This window comes from Numida meleagris, chromosome 5, assembly GCF_002078875.1.
Source record: "Numida meleagris isolate 19003 breed g44 Domestic line chromosome 5, NumMel1.0, whole genome shotgun sequence".
NCBI lineage: Eukaryota > Metazoa > Chordata > Aves > Galliformes > Numididae > Numida > Numida meleagris.
Window position 1 is genome coordinate 13423520 of NC_034413.1, and position 16026 is coordinate 13439545.

The 16026-nt window shown below is 63.2% G+C and overlaps 2 protein-coding genes across 6 annotated transcripts; one reads left to right on the top strand and one right to left on the bottom strand.

The window, feature by feature from the left end:
• Window positions 2774–5230, top strand: GOLGA7B (golgin A7 family member B). The gene is made up of 5 exons (XM_021400186.1): window positions 2774–2871; window positions 3418–3543; window positions 3849–4001; window positions 4093–4194; window positions 4303–5230. The coding sequence occupies exons 1-5, from the start codon at window positions 2860–2862 to the stop codon at window positions 4393–4395; spliced, it is 486 nt and encodes a 161-aa protein (XP_021255861.1). The 5' UTR covers window positions 2774–2859; the 3' UTR covers window positions 4396–5230.
• On the bottom strand, window positions 5465–15491 carry CRTAC1 (cartilage acidic protein 1). Of its 5 annotated transcripts, none has more exons than XM_021400168.1 (15): window positions 15403–15491; window positions 12390–12586; window positions 10940–11136; window positions 10033–10163; window positions 9345–9501; window positions 8764–8898; window positions 8400–8545; window positions 8121–8257; window positions 7473–7555; window positions 7265–7365; window positions 7017–7185; window positions 6792–6937; window positions 6649–6691; window positions 6246–6389; window positions 5465–5817 (listed from the first exon to the last, which is right to left on the bottom strand). In XM_021400168.1, exons 1-15 carry the CDS (start codon window positions 15448–15450, stop codon window positions 5609–5611), a joined length of 2043 nt encoding a protein of 680 aa, XP_021255843.1. In that variant the 5' UTR covers window positions 15451–15491; the 3' UTR covers window positions 5465–5608. The 5 variants fall into 5 exon arrangements, with proteins under 5 accessions (XP_021255843.1, XP_021255840.1, XP_021255842.1 ...); XM_021400169.1 differs by lacking the exon at window positions 5465–5817 and adding an exon at window positions 5828–6038; XM_021400165.1 differs by lacking the exon at window positions 6649–6691 and having other exon boundaries at window positions 5465–6038.

Genomic DNA, 16026 nt, shown 5'->3' on the forward strand with positions numbered 1-16026 from the left:
AGTCTGTGCAGCCCGGCCACCAGCCCTGCCACCGCCTGTGTCACCCTTCACTGCACTGAGTCCAGGACTGGGACTGTGGGGGCTGCCCCCTCTGCAGTGGGGACATCGGGGATGGCCAGCCCTGGGGACACGGTAAGGGGACTTGCCCTGTGGGGGGCTGCTCCACTTTCCCATAGAAGCACTGGCAGGGGCTGTGCAAGGGGCTGCAAGGCTCAAGGACGAACGCTGGTGCAAGGCTCTGGCTCTGCTGCAGGAAGGGAAATCCCACTGCTGTGGGATGTGGGGCAAGGGCACAGTGCTGTGGTGCCGGTCTCCCAGTCTCTATTCTGGGCACTTCCAACAGTAGTGACCCTATGCTCCTTGCACCCAGCTTGCCCCACAGTGAGGTGTAGGAGGGAGGAGAGGGCTGGAGGGGGGCACGGTGGGGCCAAGCCACTGGGATTGCAGACCTTCAGGGTGGGCAGAAGGCAACAGTGACCATGCACTTGCCCTGCACCCACACACACTCCCACTTGTCTCGCAGCCCCAGGAATGCAGCTGGCAGTGCTCCGGGCACAGCTGTGGGGCCGCAGCCACCCTGGCTTCCTCCCAGCCCCTCGGCAGCTCTGCCCCGGCTCATAAATCCTCTGAGCACACAGAGCCACTGTGTGCCGCCCGCCTGCCCTCAGCCCCATGCAGTGCAGGGATGAGGCATGGCCCGTATGGGGACTCCTCTGTGTGAGGATGGCATCATGCATGGGGACACGGGGACATGGGGACGTCTTGGCAGTGCTACTCCCCACACTCCATCGAGCAGCACTGTGAGGATGGCAGTGTGCCCACCCCGGGCTGTGGGCAATTTGGGGCAGTGTCCCATGGCCTGTGATTCCAACGGGGCAGAGGCAGTGCTGGGGTGCCTGGAGCTGGTGTGGGAAACATCCTCCCATGCTGACACACGCACACCTGCTGTCTCCCAGGAAAGGTTATCAGCTCTCCACCTCCACGTCCCAAATGTCACCATTGTCCTCGATGGGGCAGTGAGCTCATTCTCCCCCCCACCGTTAATTAAAGGCCCCCCAGCACTGTGTGAAGCAGCTGCCAGGGCTGGCACGGCCATACTCCCTTTGAAGCAGAGCCGCTGACAGTCCCTTTGAGGAGGGGGCACAGGTCCCCTCCTGCTGCATGAGGGCTGGACCCACACTGGGGCAGGGTTGCTGAGGGGGTGATGAACATGGGCTGTGTGGGGCTAACCCCAGAGCAAGGGTTTCTTGCTCCTATTGGAGCAGGAGCAGCATTGAGGTGGTGGGACTGGGGCATGGCTGTGGAGTGGCTCACTCAGGTGTAGGGAATAATGGGAATAAAGGCGGCTTCTGCCTCAGCCATGTGAGCAGTGTCTCTGCTGCCAGGGAGCCTAAAAATAGCCCCCCAGGCTCAGCAGATGGAGAAGGGCCATCTGGTTACAGCTGGAAAGCCCACAGTGGGGCATCTGGCAGGAGGTCTGGCAAGGCCTGGAGGGGCTGGCGGCAAAGAGGAGGGGCCAGGGGCTGTGTGGGGGTGGGGGCACCGTGGAATCCTGGGCACCAGGCAAGGGGTGCTCTGGAGCAACATGGCTGGGACGTGCTGATGGGATGAGGACATCCCAGCAGGGGACACTCTGCGACATGACCTCTTGTGCTGCAGGTAGTGGGTCTGTGCCTTGTGGGGCAGCTGGAGCCCACAAGAAAGGCCCAGCACTGAGCACCAAGGGGACACCCAGTGTCACAGCCCCAGGGGACAGCCACCAGCCATGGCCCCTTCCCACCCAGCCCAGCTCCCACGAGGGGAACACAGGTGGGCACAGCCCAGGGCATACACATGGGGGTGTCAGGGACAGCTGTGCCCCCCCAGACGCTCTCGGCCCCTCTCCATTGCGTGGGAGAGTGAACCTCATCTCTCCACAGGCGAGACATTGCCATGGCAACTGGCACGGCCATTGCCAGGCAGGAGGTGAGTGGTGATACAGTGTGACAAGCAGTGTGGGAAAGGGACCTGGGTGTGGGGGCATCCTAGGACACACTTGAGTATGCACGTATGCCAGCAGAGGTGCACACATCCCCAGGTGTGGATATGTGCAACCCCAGAAGTAGATCTGAGCATCCCCAGATCTGTGAGTGCACACTGCTGAGGCTCTGCACCCACTGCTTTTTGCAGCGCCGGTGTTTCTGCAGGTGCAGAGGAAGGGCTTGCTGCCCTTCTGCCCTGCAAGGGCCCCATGCCACCAGACGTCACCCCCTCCCCTGCTGTGCCCTCCTCCTCTAGGGAGAACGTCTGTTTTCTCCCCGTTTGCCATTTCTCTGCCTCTAATTGAGCTGTCAATGGGCAGAGATAACAGGGAATCTGTTAGCGCTCCTCTCTGATGTCTGCCTGCGCGGTGCTCGCGGCACCAGCTCTGCAGCTGCAAAATTCTGCACGAGCAGCACTCAGCCACGTACCCGGGCAGGGCGGGCTGCCAGCCCCACGGCCAGCCCCCCCGGTACACTCGCGCCCTCCCCATGGCATGCAGCCCCCCCAAGCACCCCCGCGCACTCCACGCTGCAGCACCCCTAGGGCAGCCACTTCCCAGCCACCCCCACAGCTGCCCCCGATCGGTCCGGCTCCCCCCGGGCTCTGTGCAGGCAGCAGCGGGCGCCCATCCCCGGGGCCGGGCGGCTGCGCACACGTTGCGGCCGGGCCCGCCTCCGCCTCCGCCGCGCGGCTCAGCAGCACCGCGGACAGCGCCGGTGCCGCCCGCTCGGTTCGACCCGGCTCGGTTCGGCTCGGCCGGGCCCCGCCGCCGGCTCCGCTCCCACAGCGCGGCCCAATCCAGCGCAGCACGGCCCGGCCCGGGGCGCACGGAGCGCCATGGCCACGGAGGTGGGTGCGCGGGTACCCGGGGCTGTGCGGGGTGGGGTCAGAGCCCTGCGGGGTCTGCACTCCCAGAAGGGCCCTTGTGCATCCAGGGTGGCCGCGGTGGGGCTGGAGGGGTGTGGGGTTGCGGTTGGGCTGGGGTGTCCTTGATGGAGAGTTCTATGTGGGGCTGCAGTATGAGGGGTCTGACTCTTTCCCTTGGCCCCTCCGTCCTTCTCTCCATCCCTGCTCTGATCCAACACCTGGAGGCTGGAGTGGGTCCTGGTGTCTCGCGGGGTGCCAAGGCTGTGCCATCCCAGCCCTCCCAGCTGCACAGCTGCTGCAGCCCCTCAGCAGCAGCCCCTTGTTCCCTTCCGCCTGCCAGCATCCTGCTGGGGACCGAGGACCATACCTGCGCCACTGCCAGGCCTTGTCCCACTGCGGACGCATGGCCATGCCAGGGTCTGTGGGAATGGCACCGCTTTCCATAGCCCCACAGTGGGATGCGTGGGGACCTGCCCCCATCACCCCCGAGGCTGTATCTCCCCAGCTCACCTTGCTGCCACCCCCCAGGTGCACAGCCTGCAGGAGCTGCGGCGCAGCGCGTCCCTGGCCACCAAGGTCTTTGTGCAGCGGGACTACAGTGATGGGACCACGTGCCAGTTCCAGACTAAGTTTCCCCCGGAGCTGGAGAGCCGGGTAGGGTGTCTGGCAGTGTGCGTAGGGGTGCCCTATTTTCAGTGTCCTATGGGGTTTAGGCAGTGGGAGAGGGCATGGAGTGCTGCATGGACCTGGGCCAGCCCTGGATTGCTGCCCTGGGCAGAGTGTGTGCCATCTCTCCTGTGGACTGGGGGGCTCTGGTGGAGGCACAGTGGTCTCAGTGTGGGTGGGCAATAGGCAGGGAGAAGCTGAGCAGGGAGGAGAGGATTGGGTGGTCCCGAGGGCATCCCAGGGATGGGGATAGCTGCTGGTCAGGCATCTCTTCATGGCAGCTCCTGCCCTAGATTGAGCGGCAGCTGTTCGAGGAGACCGTGAAAACTCTCAATGGCTTCTACGCTGAAGCAGAGAAGATTGGGGGCAGCTCATACCTGGAGGGGTGCCTGGCCTGTGCCACCGCCTACTTCATCTTCCTCTGCATGGAGACGCACTACGAGAAGGTGCCAATACCCTGAGAAGGGCACGGGGAGTGGAGGGGCTGGGGAGGACACCAGGGCTGGAGGGTGCTCAGTGCCCCCCTTGCACTCACAGGTCCTGAAGAAGATCTCCAAGTACATCCAGGAGCAGAATGAGAAGATCTATGCGCCACGGGGGCTGCTGCTCACTGACCCCCTGGAACGTGGCATGAGAGTTGTATCCTCTGGGGTGAGGGGGGATGAGGGTGAGGAGTGGGGGGACACTGGCAGTGGGCAGGGGGGCTGTGGCTGGCGCATCCCACGGCTGCTCCTTAGCAGTGCCCAGATCGAGATCTCCATCTACGAGGACCGGTGCAGCAGCGGCAGCTCCAGCAGTGGCAGCTCCAGCAGCAGTAGCGGCGGCGGGGGGGGGCGGTGACTGGCAGGGGACGGTCCCTGCAGGGACGCGTACTGCCGGGACAGCCGCCTCTCTGAGATCCGCAGGTTGCACTACCAGAGCACCCGCTTCTGAGAACAGGGTGGGCGGGAGGGGGCCTGGGGGCTATGTGCCCTCGGTGCCACGTGCCCCCTGCGGTGGCTCTGCCCCTGCCCGGACCCACTGCAGGCAGGGGCCACTGCTGGGGCGTCCCAGGTGCTTCCCACTGAACCAAACCAGTGCCAAAGGGCTCCCGCAGCCCCCCTCCCGCCCTCCCCCAACCCCAGGTGACGGAGCTCGCCCTACAGTGTCCCAGCAGCGCTAAGGACAGGGGGACGTGGCCCCCTGCCCCTGTGCCACTTCATCTGCATGATGGTGCTGTGCGTTCACCCCATGTGCTGCCCGAAAGGTTCTGGCTGCATCCTGCTCCCTGCCCTCCCCCGTGCCATCCCCAGCCAGCTCCCTGTGCCAGGGCAGGGAGTGTAGCTCCTCCTGCCCACACACCCTGCATGCATCCTCCCCCTCCTTGCAGCATGCAGTGCCCCTGTGGTGCTGGGGGGCTGCAGGAGTTGTGTTTCCTGCTTGCACCCTGCCCACGACCCCAAAGGTGCCAGCCCTGCAGAGCTGCCCTGACGCAGCACCCCTGGCTGCAGCACCCCCATTTGCAATCTGCAGTGGGGAACCCTGGGGGGGAAGAGACAAGAGGAGGGTCCCTGTGACATCCAGTACCTGGGAGGGAGGACCCAGCCCTAGAAGAGGGTGGGGAGTGATCCCAGCTCTAGTGCTCCCTGTGGGGCACCCTACACGGAGACTGATGGAGACCTTCAATAAACTTCATGCTTCGGCCCTGTCAGCTGCCCTGCCTCCTCCTCCATTGGGGCTGTGCTGGGACTGGGCACCTCAGTGCAATGGGTGCCACAGGATCGGCCCCATATGGAGACTGAGCATGGGGGGATGAGGGGGAGGCATGGCGCAGTGCATGCCCAGTGGGACATGCAGTCAAAGCAGGACAGGGATGGGTTTATTCACATGGCACGGCTGGCACAGGGGCTGTGCCTGGGGGGTAGTCCAGGGCAGAATAGTGGCTCCCACCCTGCTGGAAGCCTGAGCTCATCCCAGCCAGCAAATAGACAGTATACAGTTTATTGGGGGGATTCTCCAGGAGATGGGCTGGAAGACTGAGCAGGGTCCAACTCCAAACAGCAGGGTCAAGAAGTTAAAAAACAAACGGGGGGAGGGCTTTCCCCTGCTGGGCTGGGGGCAGCCTCCTCTGCCGGGGGTACCCCCCAGGGGCAGAGGGGATGGGTGAAGCACACGTGGCGCAGGCCAAACCAGCAGGCACATGGCACGGGATCGAGGCGACGGAGCCGGCGAGGTGGAGGGAGCGCTGGGGCTTCAGTCCCGGGCTGCAGCATGGGGACGGTGCTGAGGTCCCTTGCCCGTCCAGGGCAGTTCCACATGGGGAGAGAGAAAAAGAGACGGGCAGAGGCTGGCCGCTCCTTCGCCAAGGCTGCTTGGGTGTTACTGGCAGGGTTAAAGTGCATAGAGGCAAAGGCAGAGTCCGAAGCCCAGAGGGAGGAGAACACCTTGGAGGGCCCAGAGCCAGCTCCCAGCAGAGGGGTATCCCCCAAAAAAGGCCACTTGAGCTGCATGGAGAATGAGAAAAGGAGCAGGAAAGAAAAAGAGGTAGGCAGTCAGCAGCAAGCAAGTGGCTTGGGACCAGCAGGCATGGAGGCACGTGGCTGCGGGTTTGGGGCATGGGGAGCTGCTGGAGGGTGCAGGGGGTGGCTGTCCCTGGGTGGGTACATCACCAGCCCAAGGTGCTGCTCCAGCGTATCCCCGCCATCACTCACCCACACATGCTGTGCCATCCTCATTGGGCTCGAAGCCGCGGGCGCAACGCTTGTTGCTGCGGCAGCGGTACCCGCCGTAGGTGTTGATGCAGATGGGCTTGTCCCGGGGGCAGACAAAGGGGAACTCAGCACACTCATTGGTGTCTGTGGGCACAGGGGACGGGGGGGTGAGGGGGCCAGGCTGGGAACTGCCAGCAGTGCCCCCCAGATCCCTCTGCGCGTAAGTGTGGATGTGGCCATGCACAAGCAATGCACTGCCATGCCTGAGCACTACCATGATCCCACTTCTGCTGTGTCACTTGTGTCAGCCATGCGTCTCCTGTCCCCTCCAAAGCCCAGGCTCCCAGAGCACATGCCCAACAGCCATACTCTGGGTTTCAGCCATGCCTGTGTCTGCACTCACCTACGCAGCGTCCGTTCTCGTGCTGGGAGAATCCCTGCCCGCACTGCGTTTGGGGAGAAGCAGACACTGGGATGGGGCAGCCCCAAGGCAGCAGAGCTCAGCCCCGCATTCCTGTCCCCTAGCTGCCCCCCGTAGGCCCTCACCTCCAGCAAGGCGGGTACTGGCGGCTCCTCTGTGTCCCGGGGATAGGGAACCTCCAGGATGGAGTTGGTCTCGCTGCTGGCCACTGCTCGCACCAGGATGCGGCCATCAGGCCATGTCACCTCCAGGCTGCTGGCCTCGTCACGCCCTATGGGCAGGCAGCCCGTCACTGGGTGTGGGGAGGGCTGGGGGAACCAGCAGCCTCCTGCCCCCAGCCCGGGGCTCACCCAGTCCAAAGTGTGCCACAGGCTCCATCTCACACAGGTACCCCGAGCCACCGTCGATGATGCGCAGGTGGGCACCGCTGCGCCGTGTGAACAGCACCACCTTGGCCCCCCGCGCAAAGGCCCCGAAGCGGGTGCGTGGCACAACCCGCAGCCAGTTGTTGCCAACACCCTGCAGCAGAGGGGAGGGAGGCTGAGCCAGGGGGGGACACAGGGACTGGGACACCTCAAGGAGCCCCTGCTTTACTCACCTGGGTGCTCTTGAAGACGGAGAGTGGCTGTGCCATGGACTCACCATGGGACAGGATCAGATCCAGCATTCCATCACCATCAAAATCTGTCACAGCACCCCCTGTACACACACAGCATAAGGTCATAGGCCTGGCCCTCACGGAGATGGCAGCACCCCAGCGATGCTATGTCACCCAGCATGGGCCAGCTCTGCCCTGAAGTACCCACCTGTGCCCCGTCCCTCGGGCTCCAGCGCATCCCCTGGGTTTAGCTCTTCTACGATGGGGTCTGAGTGCTCCCTGCGGATGAGCCTGTAGAGCACAGGCAGGGTGTTAGTGCCAGCCTCTGTGTCCCCACATCCCCCAGCAGCTCCCCACCCTGGAGCAACCTGGCAGAGAGCTGATACCCAGAGGGGACAGGGCCAAGTGGGGTTGCTGGCAACTGGCCACGCACATCTCATCCCTGCTCCATGGAGGAGTGACAGGGATGTCATAAGGACATGGATCTGAGCTGCAGAGCATCAGCACAATCTCCAAACACCGCTGCAACCCCTGTGGGGCTCCCAGCTCCTGCCAAACCACCCCCTTCCACCCGCCCACATTGCCGACACAGGGGGTTCAGAGCAGTGGTGAGGAATTGATCCCCATAATTAGCGGCAGCCAGGAACAAGCTTCCACACAGCTGTGATCAGTGGCATGGGGACCCCAGGGGCTGCTGCAGGCACAGCCGCAGGGCTCGTAATGACATAGGGACAGGCTCAGGCATGGCTCCTTGATGAGCAGAGACGGAGCACTGGCCCCGCACATGGCACTGATGGAGAGGAGCACGGCGAGGGCTGCTTGGCTCCCGCTGAGGGGCACAGCCTCCCAGCCATACCGGAAGAGGCGGTTGGCGGAGGAGCCACGGTAGGCAATGTTGTTGAAGAAGACCTCCAGCTCCTGATCATTGTCAAAGTCGGCAGCGATGACAGTGCGGACGGGGGACGGCATGGAGAACTTGGGGGTGGCAATATCCTGTGTGAGGGATGAGTATGGGCTGGTGATGTGAGGACACTGCTCCTCGGTTCCCCTCCCCTCTGGGAACCGGAGATCAAAGCCAAACTGGGGCTCAGCACCAAAGCTGGTGGTTGGGGATGTCCCAGCCCCCAGCCCTCACCCGAAATCGGACGCGCCCGGGAGCCCCCGCCTGCAGGTAGAGGCGGTGTGGCCCATTCCAGTTGCCATAGACAATGTCCACACGGCCATCGCGGTTGAAGTCAGCCAATGCCACGCCACGTCCGTGCTGGTAGGGGTCATCCAGCCCTGCAAGCAGCAAGGAGACAGGGAGACAGGACCCTCCTCCCCAGGACACCTCCTCCCTGAGACACCTCCTGGGACACAGCCCGATGATCCCCACACAGTCCTTCCCACGCCGCATCCTTGCATCAGTGATGCCCCTCCTGAGGTTAATGGGGCTGTAACTCCCCCACCGGCACCATGCTCAGTCCATTTGGCATCATCCCCCCCCACCCTCTACTCACCCACCACGGCTGCCACGTCCCGGTATGTCCCATCCCCACGGTTGTGGAAGAGGAAGTTGGGGCTGTTCTCATTCCCGCAGAAGATGTCAGAAGCACTGTCACTCAGGATGGGGCCTACAGCCACACCACGGCCCCCTGGGGACAGCAGCCAGGGGTAAGGTTGTCCCCTGCTCTTGGGGCTGCATGTCCCTGCACCAGTTCCAACGCTCCCAAGACCCCCTTCTCTCCTCCCTCCTCCTCCAATCCCTCTCATCAGGAGCTAATTGGGGCTGGCAGACGCTTGTGTCACATCCAACCTAATCACTGCCATCGCCATGGTGACAACACTCCTAATTAGCAAGAATTTACCACCGCAGAGACAGGGCACGTGGCGGTCCCCCACGGCGGCTGGCATGCACCCTGCATCCCAAGGCCCTAAGGACGCTGCGAGGGGACCAGCAGGGTGACACAAGGTCCTTCTGAGTGGGTGCCACACACAGTGGGGTGGCCGCTAGGTGGGGCAGTCAGGCAGGCAATGCATGGCACATGCATCGTGGTGTGGGTCATGGCACAGGTCACTGATGCTCGCGTCCCCTCCGTACCTGTGTACTTGCTGACGCCAGCCTGGGCAGCCACATCCACCAGCACCACGACACCGCGGGCAGGGTCACTGGCAGCCACGTCCATCTCCAGGAGGGCGTGCGGGCCCACCTTGCCGCTGGCGTAGTTGGCGATGTAGATGGAGTACCTGCCCGAGCCCTGTGGCCGGCAGCACCGCCTCAGCTCCCTGTGCTTCCACCTCAGCCCATGGGGTAGGATTTGGCTTCCATCCTCCCTGCTGTCGGGTCCCCCTAGCGCCCATAGCCAAGAGCACCGAGCGCTGGGTGTGGCCACGCTGTCCCACTGGGATGTGTCCCATCGCCTCCGCCGTCCCCAAGCTCAGGGCTGGTGTTTGTTTCAAACGCTGTGACAGGTGCCCCCCCTGTCCCCACCGCCCCCCTTGTCCCGTGCAGCAGCTGGGCCCTGATTTAACGATAATCATTGGGAAACAAACTGCTGGGGGAGGAGGAAGAAGAAAGAGCAGGTGACAGGGACATAAATCACCTCGACAGGCGCGTTTATCAGCCAGCGGCAACCGTGTGGATGGATGCCCGGAGCCCTGATGGCCGGGGGGGCTGTGAGCCCTGACAGCCACCAACTGGCTGCTGGGGGCACCCCCAGCCCCAGTGTGGTGGGATGGGGCCGGTGTCTAGATGAGGGGCTGCCCCGCACCCTGCCCTGCCCGCTCACCATGCGGTCCACGCAGGCGACGGAGCGCCCGGCGAAGCGGCTGGCCACGTCACGGTTCACTTCGTCACTCAGCAGGTCCTCCCAGCGCCCGTTGCGGAGCTTGAAGAGCTTATCCGTGTAGGTGGCCATGCCTATGGGATGTAGACAGGGGCTGCCGCAGCCATCCTCTCCCTGAGCCCAACCCAATGGGACGTGACCCTTGCTCTGTCCCCCCAGCAGTAGCCAATGGCAGAGTTCCCATGACCCGTAAGTGCCACTGGGAGACACATGGAAGAATCAACTCATTAAGATAAAATGTGTCCCAGTGAGGCGCAGACCCATAGATCATCCCCGTGGAAGCAACAATCAATGCAGTGCCAGGCACAGGCAGTGAGCCACGCTGCTGTGACAGTGCCAGTGGCAGTGCCTGATTTAGGGCCGGGCACTCAGACAGCCACTGCCAGCCCTAGTAATTGGAGAATGAAAATACATCTGCAGCAGGGGGATGGGGCAGGGCTGGGACGGAGTGGGGACGTGGGGAGCTTTGGAGATGCCTTGGGGCACAGGTGTCCCCTCCTCAGGACTGACATACCCAGGAGCTGTGACAGCGCCAGTAAGGGAGGGTGAGACCCTGCCTTGGTACAGAGCCAAAGTGCTGTCACCATCACAGGGGTCAGCACGCATGTGTACGTCCTGTAGGCACAGCAGCCCCACAGGTGATGGGACACTGCCATCCCCCTCGGGGTGCCATGGGGAGGGTGGCTGGTAGTGCTGACTCAGCATCTGGCTGGGCTCGGCGTCCCGCCCGCGCTGCCATCAATCAATGGAGCCACTCAACTGGGAAATTAACTCCAGCCCGCACACATCCCTCACGCGCAGAAGGTCGCGGGCAGCCGTGCTGGGCCCCCCCCCCATGCCCGGGGCTCACCGGAGAAAGCGTTGTTGGTATTGAGGAAGTAGATTTCCTCACGGCCATCCCCATCAATGTCACATGCCGTCACGCCGATGGCATTGCCCGGCCGGTCCCGCAGCGCGTAGTAAGGGGAGCTGCGCTCATCCTCTGCCACGTTGACCAGCCGTCCCCGCACCTTGTCATACTTGAGCACCAGGTTGGGGCCGTTGTACCTGTAGGTGTGAACAGATGGATCCTGGGGTTGGGATGACATGCATGACAGCCCCTGTCCCATCCCTTGTGCGCAGGTGGCCACGTGCTGGACCAGGCAGGAGCTGCATGCCAGCAGCTTGAGGGGCACAGCCGAGACATGCACGGTGTGTGGTGGCCAAGGAACTCCCGCCTCCCTCTGCATCCAGCTGTGGGACTGGCTGCCATGGGGATGACACAGTCTGACACGGCACGGCAGCCTACCCTGGGCACCCCGGGCAGTGTAAGGGCAGGATGGAGCAGGTTCCCTGCTTACAGCCCTTTCCCAGGGCAAGGAAGGCAGCATGCAAGGCAAATCCGCTCAGCACGCTGTGCCCCACAGGCTCCCCGCCTGTTCCTGCCCCATGCACCAGTAAACAAGTTACACAACGGGCACCGTGCTGCTTACAAAACCACTGCTGGCTGCTCGGCTCAGCCCTGCTGAGTGTGGTGACCTGGGCCCTACTGGGTGTCCCTGGCTCCCCAGGCTTGGTGCACTTTTGGGCAGATACCCCATGCCTGTGCCCCATACATCAAGCATGACGTCAACCCATGCTGGGCTCACAGATAGGGTAAGATACCCCCTTCCAGGTGAGGACATATGTGCAAGCCTCCCTTGTGGATGAGCATGCTGTACCACTGGCTGAGAGCCATGCCAGGAGCACGTGCCACTGTCTCCACTGTCCCCAGCCAGGGCAGGACCTGCCAGCAGCAGCTGCTCCATGTCCAGCCTCACACGGGCGCTGGGGCAGCACAGCACACGGCTCCTGGATCGCTGGCTCCCGCCAGCCCTTCCGAGCCATCACACCCATACAGGGCTATAAAAAACCTCCAGCCAATTAAGTGAATCTCCGGAGAGCGCTGAGTCCTGTCAGCGGAGCCGAGTTGGCTCAGGCTCGAGTTGCCTCTGTGCTGCAGTGTGGGACCTGGCCGCTGGGCAGCTGCCACCATCCCACAGCGAGGGGACCCAGCCCCAGAGCAGTGTCCCCATGCAGATGGCATGCCGGCACTGCCGCCACACGCCTCCTCCCAGGTGGAGGGATGGGAACATCAGTGATGTGCCCCAGCAGAGCAGTGAGACCACCTGCAGCTGGGAGCTCAGCTGGGCACCACGTGTGCTTTCTGGAGAAAACAGTGAATTTGGAAAGGCTGCCAGCCCTGGGACAGAGGGCTGTGAGGAGCTCCTGGTGCTGCAGGGCCACCGTGTCTCACTGTCCCCAAGGCCGTCCTTACTCACCCAGCCACCACGATCTCGAAGTTGCCGTCAGCATCCAGGTCGGTTACAGCCACGCCATAGTTGAGCTGTGTGGGGTTGCTGTCGTAGTCAGGTGGGAGCAGTCGGTGGGTGACAGCGGCGAACATGGGCTCACTGCGCTGGGAGCCCTCACTGAGCCAGGCCAGGGACAGCAGGCACAGCGCCAGCATCCTGGGCACCTGGGACAGACCTGCAGCCCCTCAGCTCTGCTGGTTGCACCACCAAGACCCCACTCCACAGAGCCCGAGCATCACCCCTGCATGAGAGCTCCTCTTCCTCCACCACTCACCACCCACCCCACTCAGTTCCCCACAACCCTTCAGTTCTCCAGCCCTGAGACCTCAGGCACCACCACGTGGCTACAGCATGCCTTAGTTTCCCCATCCTGCTGTCACTGTTTCTCTTGGGGATTCTGTGGGGTGAGCACATCCCCCAGCAAGACAGGGGGGTGTCTGCACAGGGCTGCAGCTACAGGAAGGTGACAGGAGACTGGTAGGAGAGGCTCAATTAACCTGGACTGCGGAGGATGGTGGCTGCCAGCACTGCTGGCAAGGCTGCGGAGCTTTGGAGCTGGCTCTGACCTGGCTTTAGCGTGGGTGACAAGTGAGGTGGTACTCAGGACAGCTGCATTCAACATGGGCCGGGCAGTCCCCTCCAGAGGAGAAAAGCCCAGCAGCAGCAGTAAGCTGCATGGCACCAGCTGTGAGCAAGGCCCTGTGTGCCAGTACTCCAGCTGCAAGCAAGAGCAGTCAGCCCTGCTCCCACCGTCTGGAGGAGCGACTGGGATTCCCAGCAAGGGACGCAGCTCCGTGTGGCCATGGCAGGGCTGTTCCAAATTCTTTATGTGCATCCCCCAAAAGATCAGCAGTGGGGAAAGGTGACTGGTCTCACTGCCAGCCTGTCCTCATGCCATGGGCCCTGTGCAGCCACCTTGGAAAAGGGGAGATGCCCAATGCTTGGATCTTGGCAGACTGTCACCATCAGCCTGCTGCCATCTCCCTGGGGAGGGAGAAGGCCCCGAGGATCTTAGCACCCCAAGATCTATCTGGGAAGTATGGGGACAAGGCAGAGGGTGGCTGCCCATGCACAGAGACATGGGGACAATGCTGCCCTCTGATTCCCCAGCCTCTATCTCTGTTCCCAGCCAGCACGGTGTAGCATTCTCTCGCCTGCTGCCCTTCCAGGGGACTGTTCCCATGCCATCGATGGGGCTCTGCCTCCCCTCCAGCTCCCGCTCCCTGCAGCTTGGCCGGCTCCCCAGGTGCACCCCCACTCCATCCAGCTGCAGCCGGAATCCTTCCAAGCTGGATGAAGCTTTTCCAGGAGGAAACAATGATCCTGATTGGAAACAAAAGGCTCTTCCCACAGATCCGGTTCTGGGTGCCATGGTGGGGGCTGCCAGGCCCAAAGCCAGGCTGTTTTGGGAAAAAGGAAGGAGGTCCAGGCTCCATGTGCTGGAAGCAAGAGGCCCTGTGGCTTCCAGCATGGCATGAGGATGTTTGAGGCCACAGGGTCCTGCTTGCATGGCTATGGCAGAGCTCAGCCCTCTCCTGTCCCAGCAGAGCCATGTCCCAGCTCATGTCATGGCATCCAGTGGCAAGGTCACTCCAGGTGCTGCAGTCACACTGGGGCACCTGCTCTGAATGGCTTAGCCTGGTGGCACAGAGCTGAAGTGGTAAGAAGGGACAGAGGGAAAATGGGAGTAATGCAGGGGTGCCATGGGTACCCACATAGGGCACAGCTGGGCATCGCAGGGACATGGTGCTGGCCCAACAGATGCTCCCTGGCACTGCCATACCTAGGCAAGGCTGCTCCCGGCAGTGCCCTGCGGGGAGAACTGGACGGGGCGAAGGCAAGGCCAGGGTGCATGAGCCTGGGAAGGTCACACCCCACAGACCTGTTACCGCAGGTAGGGAGATGCTGCCCCAGGGCTCCTCATGTACGTAACTGTGATCTCCAGCACACATCACAGGGAGAGTGAGAGCTGGTCGGTTGCATGGCCGCCCCGTCCCCGTAATATCGCTGCCGCCATGCTGCATGTCCCAGATGTCATGCGTCACCACTGCGGCAACATCCCATCCCAGACCAGCACCACCATAACATCGTGTGACATTGTGCAGCAGGAGCCCTACCACACCCCAAAGCCACCTCAGAGCAGTGACAACACGATAACGTCACAGCACCGCATGACATCATGCTGCATGTGTCCCAGTGACACCATATCCCCCTTCCTGTCATTCCTAGGCCACCACAGCCAAACCGGCCAAGGTAGAGGACAGGTGGGAGGCATCCTGCACTCAGTCTCCTTTGTCCTAGAGAGGCTGTGGTGTCCCAGGGATGCCAGAGCCCCAAGCAGCCCTGACCCTGCAGTGCCTCTGCTCCAGCCAAAGCCACAAGCCCCCATCCCACTGCTGTGGGCTCAGCACTGCTCCCCTCACACCCCTCTTGCAGACCCTGGTCCTTATGTGCATCCCACCACGGATGCTCCCAATGGGCTTCACGCCCACAGCTCCCATGCAGAGATGGTCCCTGTTCCCTCCTATGCAGGACTGCTCAGCACTGGACCCAGCACGCTGGGGCTCAGCCAGCAGCAGCTCATGCAGTATGGAGACGAGCAGTCACCTTATCTCAGAGCTCAGCCCAAAGGGACACCGGGTCCTTGGAGGGGCTCAGCCGTGGCACTGCGCAGCCAGACCCTTCCTGCACAGGTGAAGGGGCAGAGACCCCGCCAGCCCCACCATAACCAAGTGGGGACGTCCCTAAAGAGAAGAGCTGCCTCTTCCCTCCCATGGCCCATCACCATCCCAGTGTCCCCGCGGGTGCTCCCCTACTGCCGGCCCCCCTCCAAACCCCCACTCCCTGGCAGCATCCCCAACACCCTCCCATTCCACCCCCAACTCCGCCGCCCCCTCCCTTCCCAACTTCCCGCACCCACCCCCGACTCCCCGGCAAAGTTGGCGGCGGGGCAGAGGCGCGGGGCCCGCTCCCTACTCACGGGCGCGGGGGGCTGCCCGGTGCCCCCGCGGCGGCGGGGGGAGCGCATCCCGCAGCGCCCGCCTCGCCGCCCACCTCCCGGTTCCGCGCCGCCCGACTCCCGACGGCTCCGGCCGCCCGTGCGGGGTTTATGTAGCGCTGGGCGGCCGCGGCAGCGCCAATGAGCGGGGCGAGGGGTGCCGCTGCCAATGGAGAGCGGGGAGGTGGGGCTGTGCGGAGCTGATTTACTGCCCGAAATTGCAGTGGAAGCACGGCCGGGCAGCGCCGGGAGATACGGAGCCAAACTATGATGGGGGGGCCCGCTGAGGCATGTGGCAGGAGAGTGGTTCGTAACCTTCACGGGGCGGTGAGTGGCTCTGTCCCGTCGAGTCCCGCACCGTCCCGCACTGCCAGGCTGCCCCCAAAAGCTTTGGGACCACGGGGTCCCAGCAGAACTGCCCGGGAACTGGAGCTGGCCGCGGGGATTGGGACCCTGGCTGCAGCCCTGCAGCCACCCAGGGGCACTTTCCCCCACGCTGATCCCCCCCCGCAGCCATTTCCACCTGGAGCACAGCAGGATTTGTTCCCCACCAACTGCGACGATGTACAGAGCTGCCCCATCCCAGCTGCTTTGCCCAGCAGAGCA